Genomic DNA, 13724 nt, shown 5'->3' with positions numbered 1-13724 from the left:
ATATATATATATATATATATATATATATATATATATATATATATATATATATATATATATATATATACATATATATATATATATATATATATATATATATATATATATATATATATATATATATATATATATATATATATATTTATATATATATATATATATATATAAGAGTTATATGTAAATCTGGACCGATTTCCCTGAAATTCACTAGTAATGTCGAGAGTCAAGAGAAAATCCTTCCTAACAAATTTGAAGAGAATCGGATAACAAATGAAAATTTTATTGCATTATTACTGCAAATCGGACTAACATATATATGGGAGCTATATCCAAATCCGAACCGATTTTTCCCAATTTCAATAGGCTTCGTCTTTAGGCCGAAACACATGACCATACCAAATTTGAAGACGATCGAATGCAAAACATGGACAGACCGACGGACATAGCTAAATCGAATGAGAAAGTGATTCTGAGTCGATCGGTATACTTATCAATGGTGTATCTCTTTTACTTTTGGGTGTTTCACTAATGCCAATTCACTAAGTTATAATACCCTGTACCACAGTAGTGGTGTAAGGTATAAAAAACCACAGAAATCGTTCATGAAGCCTTTTGGTTAACTCTGTATTTATACGCGTATGAGGCATTTTCCCCATTAATAATGCTCATACGCTATGGTGTACCGCAAAGCAAAATAAATTGCATGAAAGTCATGAGCACAAAAATAAAGATTAGAAATGTTTCGACCATATGATACTAATATGGAAATGTAAAGCTTTATATCCCATGCCGAGATTTCTCATTAATGATGCTCATACCAAGGTGTACCGCAAAATTCTTTATATATAAAATTCAATTTGTGTTTGTTTATTTGTATGTTTGTTTGTTTGTTCGTCGGTTTGTTAGTTTGTTCCGTATAGACTCAAAAAACAATAGACTATATAATTTTTTGATATCTTTACCCCAAAAGTACTACCCAAAAATAAAAGTGGACCGATAGGGACAATATGGGATTCAAATGAAAGGTATTCAAGAATAGAGTACGAATTTCATAATAACATTTTGATCCAAGTACCTAAGGGGCCGCCCCAGCCTTAAAACCCCTTAAAATAGGTTTATTTGACAATATGGGACTCAAATGAAAGTTATTTGGGAGTAGATTACGAATATGGTCAGGAAGTAGGAATAGGCTTTTTAATTTATTGATAACGGAAGGGGGCGGACCCTCCACCGTTACCCCAAAAACACCACCCAAAATCAAAAGTGGACCGATAAGGACAATATGGGTATCAAATGAAAAGTATGCGGGAGTATATAACGAATCTGGCATACAAATTCATGTTGAAGTATAGGGGGTCACCCCACAAAAACGCCCAAAATGGGCACATTAGCCAATCATGGATATATGGGACTCGGATTATTTGTTCCGTATGGACTGAAAACGGCTGAACCGATTTTCTCGAAATTTTAGCTTATTGTGTAGGTTTGTCTAGCAGGAAACATAGGCTATAAAATTTTTCGGTATCGGAAGGGGGACGGACCCTCCCCCATATGCCAAACACACAACCCAAAATCAAAAGTGGACCAATCGGGACAATATAGCTATTAAGAGAAAGGTATTGGAAAGTAGAATACGAATATGGTATTAAAATTCTAATCTAAGTACCCATCGGGCCACCCAATCCCAAAACTCCCCCAAACAGACATATTGGACGTTCATTTCAATATGGGGCTCAAATGAAAGATATTCGGGAGACGATTTCGAATCTGGCAAACAAAATCAGATCGAAGTATAAGTGTTCACGCCACCCCTCAAAAACGCCATTAGACCCATTATGACTATATGATACTTGGCTGAACCGATTTTCTTAAAATGTTCATACATTGTGTACGTTTGTCTGAAAGGAAACATAGGCTATATAATTTTTAGATGTCGGGATGAGGCGGACTCTCCACCTTACCCCAAAAATGCCACCCATATCCGAAAGTAGTTCGATGTGCACAATAAGGTTATCAAATGGTCCCCCCAACCCCAAAACCCTCTAAACAGGTATATTCGAAGTTCATGTCAATATGGGACTCAAATAAAAAGCATTAGGCAGTAGATTACAAATATGGCATAAAACAATAGGTCCAAGTAATGGGAGGTCACCCTGCCCCAAATACCTCCAAATGGGCATATTAGCCGACCATGGCTATATGGCACTCAAATGAAAGGTATTTGGGAGTAGCTAACAAAAATGACATTAAAACTTGCCTTCAAATACCCTCAATTGGGCATATTAGCCGACCATGGCTATATGGGACTCAAATGAAAGGTATTAGGAAGTAGATTATGAATATGACATTAAAGTTTGCGTTCAAGTCTAGGTGGCGCTTTTCCTCTTAAAGATATTGTACATCAAATGGGATATTTGACCCATTATGACAATATTTGAGAGTAGAAAATGAATTTGATATCCAATTTTGGAGCAAGTGTTTTGGGGTACGCCCTAAAGCACCACCTAAACTGAACTTAATTTTCGTTGGGAATAAAGAACGAATTGGATATCTATTTTCAGTGCAAAGTGCAGGTGGCCGCCCCAGCCCCAAAACACCCTCCAACCGGTTCATATTTACCGGCCATGGCAATATGGGGCTCAAATTAAAGGGATTCGGAAGTGCAGCACGCATTTGATATCCACATTTGTGTCGAAATGTCTGAGGTCCCATCCCTCTCCTAATGAGAACTTAACCCTAAGGAATAACATTACCATCAGGAATCGAGAAGGGGCAAATTCTCACACATCATCGAGTGCTTTCCGATTCAAGTTTAAACTCAATGATAAAGGACCTTTTTGACCATGCATGGCATGGTACCTCGCAAATGTCGCTAACATTATGAGGGTATAAATACCGCGTTGTTCGATGTTCTCGCCAGGATTCGAACGCGTTCAGCGTCATAGGCTACAATGGCACGAATTCGATATCCGCAATCAGAGCGAAGTGTCCCCACCCTAAAAATATATTAGAGAGTTATAGAAGGCGCAGTGGAGCGGGCCGGTATTGGCTGGCAAACAATATAACGTACCACACATGATTGGGATTAATTGAGAAAAATTTAAAAAGGACAATATGTCCTTTTTTGCCCATTTTTCAACACATTATAGTTAATAATAATACCCACAATGAAATGTTGGCCTATTTTTGCTTGCTTCACATTTTGATCCATTGAGTTTTCCGCATTCCAAAAGAATTTTGTTGCATGACTAATTGAAAAGATATTTTTAAAACTTTTTCGCATGATTAAGATATTTAAATATTTGTTTGTAAACATATTTGTAAAAAATATGCATATTCTGAATCACCGAAGAAAACTTCAACAAATTTACTTCATTGTTGACAAAGTGTGATTTGTATAATTTAAACCATGTCAAAAAATATATAGTCACGTTTGTTATTCAAAATTTGATGCTAAACTTAATTTGGTTAACCAATGCAGAGCATGCGGGAAAAGATAAGATATGAACTATAGTGAAGAAAAGTGACAGTTAAAAAATAATATATATGTAAATAATTAAAATTGCTTGTTTTATAACTTAATGGGAAATATCAAGGTATTTATTGTCTCAGTTAGACCATCTTTTCATCATTGATCAAAGGTTGTGTCTTTTGTTTTTAGTCATATCTTTGTTTATCTCTTCGGTGGAAGTTTATCATTTATAATGCGTGAATAAATATTGAAGGAAGTATTATAAAACAAAAACAAGTGTAGACAGGCAAAGTATGGCGGAGCCAAATCAGCTACAACTTTGATGAAATTTTGTGCACTCGTTGAGACATGAAACAATCAAAGTTCAGCATGTAGCTTGATTACAAATATGCATGGAAAGATGCACAGACAGAAGGACATGGCTAGGAAGTAATTCCAAGTCGATCGGTATACTTAACAAGGGGTATGGCTCTTCTCCTTCAGGGAGTTGCAAACAAATACCCAATGTTATGGTTATTTATAAATGACAAAGTATTCATATAAAAATTCATAAAATTTTATAAATTGGTTGAATTCAAGGCGTATTTGATAAGGTGGCCGCATCAGCGAATTACTACAACAAAGCATCTTTTTAGGCATCAAGATGAATTAAACTATATTCATCGTGACATTCCAAATGTTCGGCAAACTTGTTTCGACCATTCAGAATTTAGAAAAAACAAATTTAAAAATGTACAAAATTCCCATTAGTTCCAAAGGCTTAACCCACATAAGCACCAAGATAGCTGGTTTAAACTTAAAAACTTACAAAGTACCCATTAGCTCCAAAAGCTTAACCCACAAAAGCGCCAAGATAGCAAGTTCAATTAGTTTTCACTAGGTTATTGTGGTGGTAGGTTGTTAGCAAGTGAAGCTGATGTTCAATGCTACAGAATAATTTGCGTACTACTAGCAAAGGGTTCAAATAGGAAGATTGTGACTAGAGCTCAATCACCACATTTGTTGGAGCTATTTGAAGAGGACAATTAAAGTTTGTTTGCTAGGAGGATGAGAATATCCCCCGAAAGATAAAGTTTCTGCTATTCAATATGAGGTGAAGTAATTGAAGTACTCCGCTCTCATTACGATGTCAGGACCTTGACGTTGCGCCAGACACATGACGAATTTACGTTTGATTTGTGGGTGATGAGTTATATGATGTAGGAGATGAGTTATAGACGGTTGAGCACCTATTGTGGTACTGCCCTGTAATTGCGGGTGTAGGTGCAGGATTATGGCTAAACAAACACCATTTTTATGTCTAAATTATCTTCAGGCACATGGTCCTTTCACCATTCTTGACTACTCTAGCTTCAAATGGCAGATTGGAGGGAACTCTCCAGGCCGCCTGGCCGCCGTTTTGTCATGCACGTTGACTTCTTCTTCATTCTAATGTCTAAAATGGTACTGACGTAAATTGTATGTGTTCTTTTGAGCTTTTTGAATCCCTGAGTAAAGCTTATAGCGACTGAGGTTGCGATACGCGTACTTCCATTAATAACCTAAGATTAAGAACAATAACACCAGCAAAAATAAAAATCAATTTAAAAATATTTATTTTGAAGTTTATATTTATATTTCATATTTTGTAAGGCGAATTCAAATGAATTGGCATATCAGGTTCCATCAGCTGAGTTGATGCGGCCACCTGATAAATACGCCTTGGTTTAATTTTTAAATTATATTCGACTTCTTTTCGATGGCATAGATGACTAAAAATGGGTAAAGTCATCGATAAACAATATAAAATATCCCAAATCATGCCAAACAACTGGGTCTTTTGGTCCGCTTACATCAGAATGAATAGAGATGGGCGATGGGTAAATACCCAAAAGGTATTTACCCGAAAAATTGAGTAAATACCCGGGTATTTACCCATTTATACCCAAAAGCTGGGTATTTATAATTTTGCAGATATCATCGGTGTAAAAACATTTTCCAAACAATTGTTGATGATTTCGTATTCTTTGTATATAAACTTGATCTTCTGATCTCATAAAATCGGATGTCAGATATATTGAGTTGCCCAAAAAGTAATTGCGGATTTTTTAAAAGAAAGTAAATGCATTTTTAATAAAACTTAGAATGAACTTTAATCAAATATACTTTTTTTACACTTTTTTTCTAAAGCAAGCTAAAAGTAACAGCTGATAACTGACAGAGGAAAGAATGCAATTACAGAGTCACAAGCTGTGAAAAAATTTGTCAACGCCGACTATATAAAAAATCCGCAATTACTTTTTGGGCAACCCAATATATAGCCGCTATATAGACCGATCTCCAGACTTAAAACCTCGAGGCAATAAATTGGTCATTTTTCATACGATTTCGATGAAATTTGGCACAGTGAGTTGTGGCAGACCCCTACCCATTTTTGTGAAGTGTGGTTCGTGGATCGGACTATATTTGCATATAGCTGCCACATAGACCGACCACCCGATATCCTGATATAGGGTGTTGAGGCGATTAGAGATTCATTTATTACCCGAATTCGGTGAAATTTGGCACAGTGTCTTCTGGTAGAACCCTACACATACCTGTCAAATGTGGTCGAGATTGGATAGCTGTAGCTATTTGGTCGTTTCCTCTGATTAAAGAGGCCTTGTTCTTGCAGAAATGAACTTCAATACCTGGGGATGTCATATTTTTAACTGCGATAAGTTGTCTCTTAGTTCTCACATAAAGGACGTACTTTAAAGTTGTGTGCAATTTTATTCCCAACAGCAGTAGACAGTTTACCAAATGGTCACTTGCGCCAGAATCAAGAATCAAAATGGGTTACCAGCAGGATTCACTGAATAAGGTTAAGCCAAGCGAGCAGCCGACATAAAATTTTTAAAATTTTGGCAGTACTTAGCATTGAGAAAGTCAACATATTCTCTATGTTCATGGGGCCTATCCATTTTATGTTTTCACATGTGATTTAACCCTTTATTAGTTAATCCTGGATTACCAGTATCTGCCATAAAACACACATTACCAATGCCATTTTTCTGGACCTTGCTACTCTTTGCAGCTCTGCGGGCATCACTTTGTGGACATTCGTTTGCCTTTTGAACAATTTTATTGCACATATAACAGCGACCTTGAATTTCCTCTTTTAAGTTTTTCTTTCCTGAAATAACAGCCTTTCTTTCACCATGATATAGTTTATCAGAGATACATCTATGCTTGGGTACGAATATCACTGGCCGAAACATGAGCTTCCGTCATCTTCAAATTTCTCTCAAAATTTTTAAATTTGCTTTGTGCTGTAAATCTTTATAAATGTAGGGTGGTATCGGCTTCTGATGAGGACTTTATCAAGTATCTAAGTTTACTATTCGTATATTACTTTCTACCCACTTGTATGGAAATTCCCAGTATTTGCAAAATAAATTGATTTTAATCAATCGAATTATGGTCAATTTTATATATGGGTGAAATTAAAAGTATTGTGTTCAAAAACTTTTGAAGGTCAAGCTATTTTGGGAATTAGTACGCTAAACACAAAGCATGTGCACTAAAAAAAATATAATATAAAAACCTTATTAAAAAAAATTTTGAAATGAATTAAAGTTATTTAAAAAAAAAAATAATAACGAACGAATATGACTAAGATCCAGTGCAGAAATCACATTATGATGGGATTACATCCAATGTGACGAAAAAGAAAATTTTCTACTTATGCAAAATTTTGTGTTAAATGGCAGGGATCACTGTATGAACCGAGATAGGATAAAAAAAAATTCCACAAAACTTCCTAATAAAAATAAATTTCGAGGAAATGGATTCCAAAAATCCGCATAAAAATTAGGATAATTTTTCATGAATATTTAAATTTTAGAATTTTTTCTATGAATGAACATATTAGGCTAAATTGTAATTGTCAATTAAATTAAAAAAAAAAAAAAACATTTTAAAAATCTCCGATCACTGAGCCGTCTCCAAAGAGAAACAAAAAAAAATATTGTTAAAATTTTCTAAAAAAAAGAATTTATTTTCTTATTAATAATCAATAATAAAAATTTAATAAAATTGTCTAAAAAAAATCATTTTTGACAACATTTTCTTAAAAAAATAATTTTTTTTAATTTTTGGGAATTTTTTGTTTATAAACATCTTTTTTAAATTATATGTTAATTTAAAATTATATCGGGAAAAAAACAAATGCGATCTATGTTGGAGGGTATATAAGATTCGATCCGGCCGAACTTAGCACGCTTTTACTTGTTTTGTTTTTTATATTTTAGCAAAACTTGCTTTTGATGCTTGACATTTAAACGGTTTCCAGAAATCTCCCTGCTAAGAATTTTGAAAAAAATGTTTGTTTAGTTTTTTTACATGTAAAAAATTGCCGACTTTCGACAACCAAATTTTCGGGATTTTTTTTTAACAAGTTTCATTCGTCTACTTTGCGCCAATCTAATCTTTATTAGGATAACTCTTTCTTAACTCGAACTAGAATTTTTCTATGACAGCTCTATTCTTGGGTATTTTTCTACCCGTTCGTCGTAAATGGGTTAAATTTAACTTAGCCCTTTCAAAACCTCATTCAGATAGCACGATGTACGTGTACTGTGCTATCTGAGTTTAATATGTCATATATACTCCAAATATTTATTTACATGTAAACAGCGAAAACCTGAGTTACACAAACGCGTTATGTTCTTTTTCTCAGAATCCAGGGATAAAAATTTTTTTTTTGTATTTTTCACATAACTATGGCACAAAAATAAGCACCTGCTGAAAATTTCATACAAATCGGTGGAAGTTTTTTTTTAAATCTGAAAGGGTTAGTCATTTTTTATTGCTAATGTTATAAAATAAAATCAATTCATCGTAGTTTTCCCAACGTTTGGCTTTATTCTAATCTCATTAGGAGATGTAGCAATTAAAACTGTTTGGGCTAAGGCTATTGAATAATGCAGGTTCGTGTTGTCTTTATACTATACTTTGTCTATCCTCTACTGTATTCTTAAACTGAACTACTGCAGCACTACTAAATATTCAACTAATTTCTTTAAATTTGCTATCCTCTCATTGAGTCAAACCATTATCCTACCCTTCCTACAGCCTATTTTTATCAGCTTAATTCACTTGCAATGAAACATTCACTTACCTGTAAATCCAAACCAGCAATTCCTGCATAGGCCAAACCTTGTGGTATAACAGTAAGGCCGACTGTTATACCCGCCATTAAATCACCGACAAAATCATTGCGATTATATTTCGGCAGCCAGGTCAATATCGGCAAACGCTTGTACAAAGTTTTCTTGCGAAAAATATTTGCAGAGGTTTGTTTTAACCAATCCGTGGTCTTGGTGCAGCAGTTGCTGCCACCATCTGCACTATCCCCATCTTGGACAATGCAATCACGTGAAGTATTGTAGATGGCATTCGGTGGTATTTCCAAGGACACTTCGGAACCCGAGCTATTGTTACGTTGCTGAGCAGGTTGATCCGAACGCATTGTGATGATTTTTTATTTTGTAAATATTAACTTCTTTGTGTATGCGTCTTTTTTTTGAGGGGTTATAAACATAGTTTTTTTTATTTTGCTGTTTAAAAATCAATAACAATAAACAATTATTTTTATTATTTTTTAAAGAGGCACATTTATTTGTTAATTTATTAAGGTATTTTTATCTTTTCAATTCGTTGGCAAAATTTAAAAGAATATCTGTTTAATTATCCGCGATAACTGTTCGTGTGATCTTGTCTTTAGCGAGTCTATAACGCGAATGTTGCTTAAGTTAGCATTCAAACTTACGAACTGGGCTCGTGCGCTAAGGTTTTTCAATTAAAAAGATCGCTCTCGTGTCTCTGCCACACTCAAGCATCGGACGCTGGCGTGCTGTAGACAACAAAGGCAGCAAGCAAAAGCGAAGTTAACTCAGCTGCTGCCAGCTTCATTCTAATAATGACATCTACGTTTTTACTCTGTTGCCGTTGGCTGATGCTCCAGTTAATTATGTCAACTGCCTTCTCAGTTGACGCAGCAGCAACAGAGCCCACAATAACCATCAAAGAGAGATTAACTGCAGCGGCGTCAGCTGAGATTGTGTGAGAAATCAAAATAAACATTGAACCTATCTACCGTTACACTTTAAACGGTAGGTCCGGCAAATTGTTATGCGAGGCGTCGCTGCTGTTCTCTGATGCCGGTGATAGGGGTTTTTACCCTTTTGATAGTCTTATTGCGAATAGTTTTAAGTTTATTGATAATTTGCGGTCGACAGCGATTTCCTTCTGATTTATGACGCATGAATTGATGGTTAATTTAACGGTCGACATTGATGATACGTGTGGGACATGAATTTAATGCCGTATTTACTTTATATGAATGTTTGAGAGAGGGGAATTTTTCAAACATTAAGCATAAAATTGCAATTAAAGTTCATTTAATGGTTTATCTAAATATGTTAACATGTAATTTGTAAATTAGAATGGAATATCAAGTAATGACCCTGTTGGATGGTGAGTAGCGGTATCGAAAGGGCTTGGGGTATGGCAAAACACAGAGGTATGGCAATAGATCGCCTCAATATTAGGACGTTACCAAACTATTTCAATGGAGGTTAGAAAAAGTATATCCTCATTCCTACACGAAACTTCACTAATCCAACAATTTTTAGCAAATATAAAAAAAAACCAAATGGTGTGCTATCTTTAATTCCTTTTTATACTATCCACCATAGAATAACTTCGTCATTCTGTTTGTAAATCCTCCAAATATTCGTCCAAGACCCTATAAAGTATATATATTCTTGATCGACATGACATTTTATGTCTATCTAGTCATGTCCGTCCGTCCGCCCGTCCATCTGTCTGTCGAAAGCACTTTCGAAGGAGTAAAGCTAGCCGCTTGAAATTTTGCACAAATACTTCTTATTAGTGTAGTTCGGTTGGGATTGCAAATGGGCTATATCGGTCCATGTTTTGATATAGCTGCCATCTTGGATCTTGACTTCTTAAGCCTATAGAGGGCGCAATTTTTATCCGATCCGATTTGCTTATATTTGGCATGACATGTTTCGGTATGATAACCTGATATAGCTATCATAAAAACCGATCTGGGGTCTTGATTTCTTGAGCCTTTTGAGGAGGTAATTCTCGTCCGATTTGACTGAAATTCAGCATGACGTTTTTTTTATGACTTCCAACAAGCGTACAAAGTTTGGTTTAAATCGGTTCATAACCTGATATAGCTGTCATATAAACCGATCTGGGATCTTGATTTCTTGAGCCTCTAGAAGGCGTAATTATTATCGAATTTGGCTGAAATTTTAAACAACGGCTTTTCCCATAACCTCCAATGTATGTGTCAAATGCGGTCTGAATCGGTCTATAGCCTGATACAGCTCCCATATCAACCGATCTCCCTATTTTACTTCTTGAGCCTCTAGAGGGCGCAATTTCTATCCGATTTGGCTGAAATTTGACATGTTTTGCTATGACTTCCAACAACTGTGCTAAGTATGGTTCAAATTGGTCCATTACCTGATATAGCTGTCATATAAAACGATCTGGAATCTTGACTTCTTGAGCCTCTAGAGGGCGCAATTATTATCCGATTTGGCGGTTTCTCTCAGGACCTTCAACATACGTGTCTAATATGGTCTGAATCGGGCTATAGCCTGAAACGGCACATCAGAGAAACCGGGAAAAGAACTCCACAAATTTGATGCATGGTGGAGGGTATATAAGATTCCGGCCCGGCCGAACTTAGCACGCTTTTACTTGTTAAAATATAAATGTGTTACGCGCTTCGACCAGTTCTGTTTTTGTTTTGAATCATTTCAATAGTACACGTGATCATTTAAAAATATGTAAAAACCAATTAAAATTTTAGAACGTCTTAAATGCCAAACTGGTATCATCAGTTTACTGGGATCCCCTTAAGAACTGTAAATCACAACTACAGAAAAAAAATGTGATCATGCATGCCAAGTCGGGCTCTCCGGTAAATTACAGCCATTCGACAACAAATTTCTGGGTGTTTAAAAAGAAGAAAACCAACACCTTATATATTGCCGTGCCTAATGTTTACACGCTTTGCTCACATGTTCGAAATACAATTGAAATTGTCCGCCTGTCACTCAGATGGTGTAGAAAAACAAAACTAGCAACAGCAACAGCTCATCTTAAAATTGCATTTATCTAAGCATCCATTAGAAGTTGTTGCATATGCAGCACGTGCCATGGGATCTGTAGGATTTGCCGTTCAAATTGAAAGCAATTAACAATTGTTACAAGCCAAGTTTGCTTTCACGCTAGGAAGAGCTGGAGGAAGGCAAATTGCTACACCTTTAATATAATCATATACATCATTGGCATTAAAGGGTGTATTATTTAGTAGGAAAGAAATTTTAAATAAAAAATGTTCAAACTAGTTTTTTTCCTACAGCCATAGAAAAAAACGAGCACGGTGTTGACAAAGTAAATCAATTCACAGTTGTTATTAGATTAACCACAAATGTTTATAAACCAACAACAGTTATGTTGAACAAAACGTCCACATCCATTTACATTAGAGATATAGAGATATACTTCAGGAAGCACTACGTGCAACAGTGAAGTAGGCAACCGAAATTGGTCTAGGTGTAAATCAGTGCAAGACAGAAGTAGTTCTTTTCAGAAGGAGATACAAGTTACTTACAGTGGCACCTGTCTCCTTGTGAGGTGAGAATATTCCATTAACAGAAAACACTAAATACCTGGATGTTTTGCTGGACAGGAAATTGAACTTCAAATCCAACATTTTGGAAAAGGCAACGAAATAAATTTTTGCCTCATACACCTGCAAGAGAGCCATTGGCAAAATTTGGGGTTTAGACCACGCGTAATGCATTGAGTATATACTACAGTTGTCTGACCTATAATGCTATATGGTGTTGTGGTCTGGTGGACGGCGCTTCAAAAGCTCACCGACTATTTAATACTCAACCGAATAACGACCAGCGTGGCATAGCGTTGGCAGAGCAGATTGAAAACTCCACGTTTTGCACGGAGAATGAGGTTGTCCCCACTAGGATTACGAGGAGGTCCAGCAGCTCGCCAGACATTTCCATTGCATCCCCAGAGTGACGTATCCTGGCAAGCCGTCATCTCTTTGGGGTCAGACCACCTCCCAATAATTCTCACCATCGACCGACCACCCGACTTCATAACCCCTGAGCGCCGGACGTTTATCAATCAGAAGAAGGCCGATTGGGCTGGCTTCAGAGAGTATACCAATCGCCGCTTTAGTGACACGACACGGTCAGCCATGACAAATTATTTGAGTATATTGCCAAAACACGTCCTTCCAACCATGCTTGAAACGCTGGGTCGCGAATTATCTTTGTGGTCGCCAGTCATTTGTGGAACTTAGGGCTAAGAAGTCGAAGCACCGTAGAGTGAAACAGGGAGCTTCCCAAGATGGGGTGATATCTCTGGCACTGTTTAACCTCTACCTATCCTCCATTCCACCTCCTCCAGACGGCATAGAGATCGTATCATATGCGGACAATTGTACGATCATGGCATCAGGCCCCTCACCCATTAGTGACATCTGCGATAGGTTGAACGTGTACCTCAACGAACTTGCTTCATAATTTCGCTGCAAAAATTTTAAGATATCTGCCACCAAATCTTCAGCCAGACTATTCACTACAAATACGCTTGAGGTGAATACTGAGCTGACTGCGATATCCCAAAATACTTGGTGTTACATTTTGCAGTACTTATACATTCTCCCCACATGCCACCGCAATTTGCGATAAAGTGAAAAGTAGAAACAATGTCCTCAAGAGACTTGGTCGCAGCACTTGGGGTGTAGACAAAGAAACTTTGGCCAGTCTGTGGTAAATTATGCAGCACCAGTGTGGTGTCGTATACTTTGTGACACGCAGTGGAATAATATTCAGATCTGTCAGATCTGCCGCCCTCCGGACTGCGACGGGCTGTCTTTTCAGTTCTCATGTAGACCACCTCCATAGGAGACAAAGATCCTACCGGTGCAAAGACATAAATACATGCTGTCTAAGTAATACCTTTTGTGCTGTTATCGCAGAGACCATCCAAATCATCATCTTGTGGATAGATATCTACCACCCAGAAGCCTTAAGGTAGATCTACATGATCTAGAGCGTGAGGTTCATCGCTACTAGAGATAACCTCTAGATCAAGCGGCATATCAAGCAGGTCTAGACAACATTCATGCAGACACGGTAGCAGATGCGGTAAATGG

The 13724-nt window shown here is 36.5% G+C and overlaps 1 protein-coding gene across 1 annotated transcript in view; it reads right to left on the bottom strand.

Annotated features, from left to right (window-relative positions):
- LOC106082721 (sodium-independent sulfate anion transporter) overlaps positions 1-9252 on the bottom strand; it is a 17433-nt gene extending 8181 nt beyond the window's left edge. The window contains exon 1 of the mRNA XM_013245419.2: positions 8613-9252. Coding sequence (XP_013100873.2) covers positions 8613-8963 — 351 coding nt within the window. The 5' untranslated portion in view covers positions 8964-9252. The remainder of the gene's footprint in view (positions 1-8612) is intronic.
- Positions 9253-13724: the final 4472 nt, after the last annotated feature.

The sequence above is a fragment of the Stomoxys calcitrans genome, chromosome 2 (assembly GCF_963082655.1).
Source record: "Stomoxys calcitrans chromosome 2, idStoCalc2.1, whole genome shotgun sequence".
Lineage (NCBI taxonomy): Eukaryota > Metazoa > Arthropoda > Insecta > Diptera > Muscidae > Stomoxys > Stomoxys calcitrans.
This window is presented reverse-complemented; position numbering and strand designations above follow the sequence as displayed.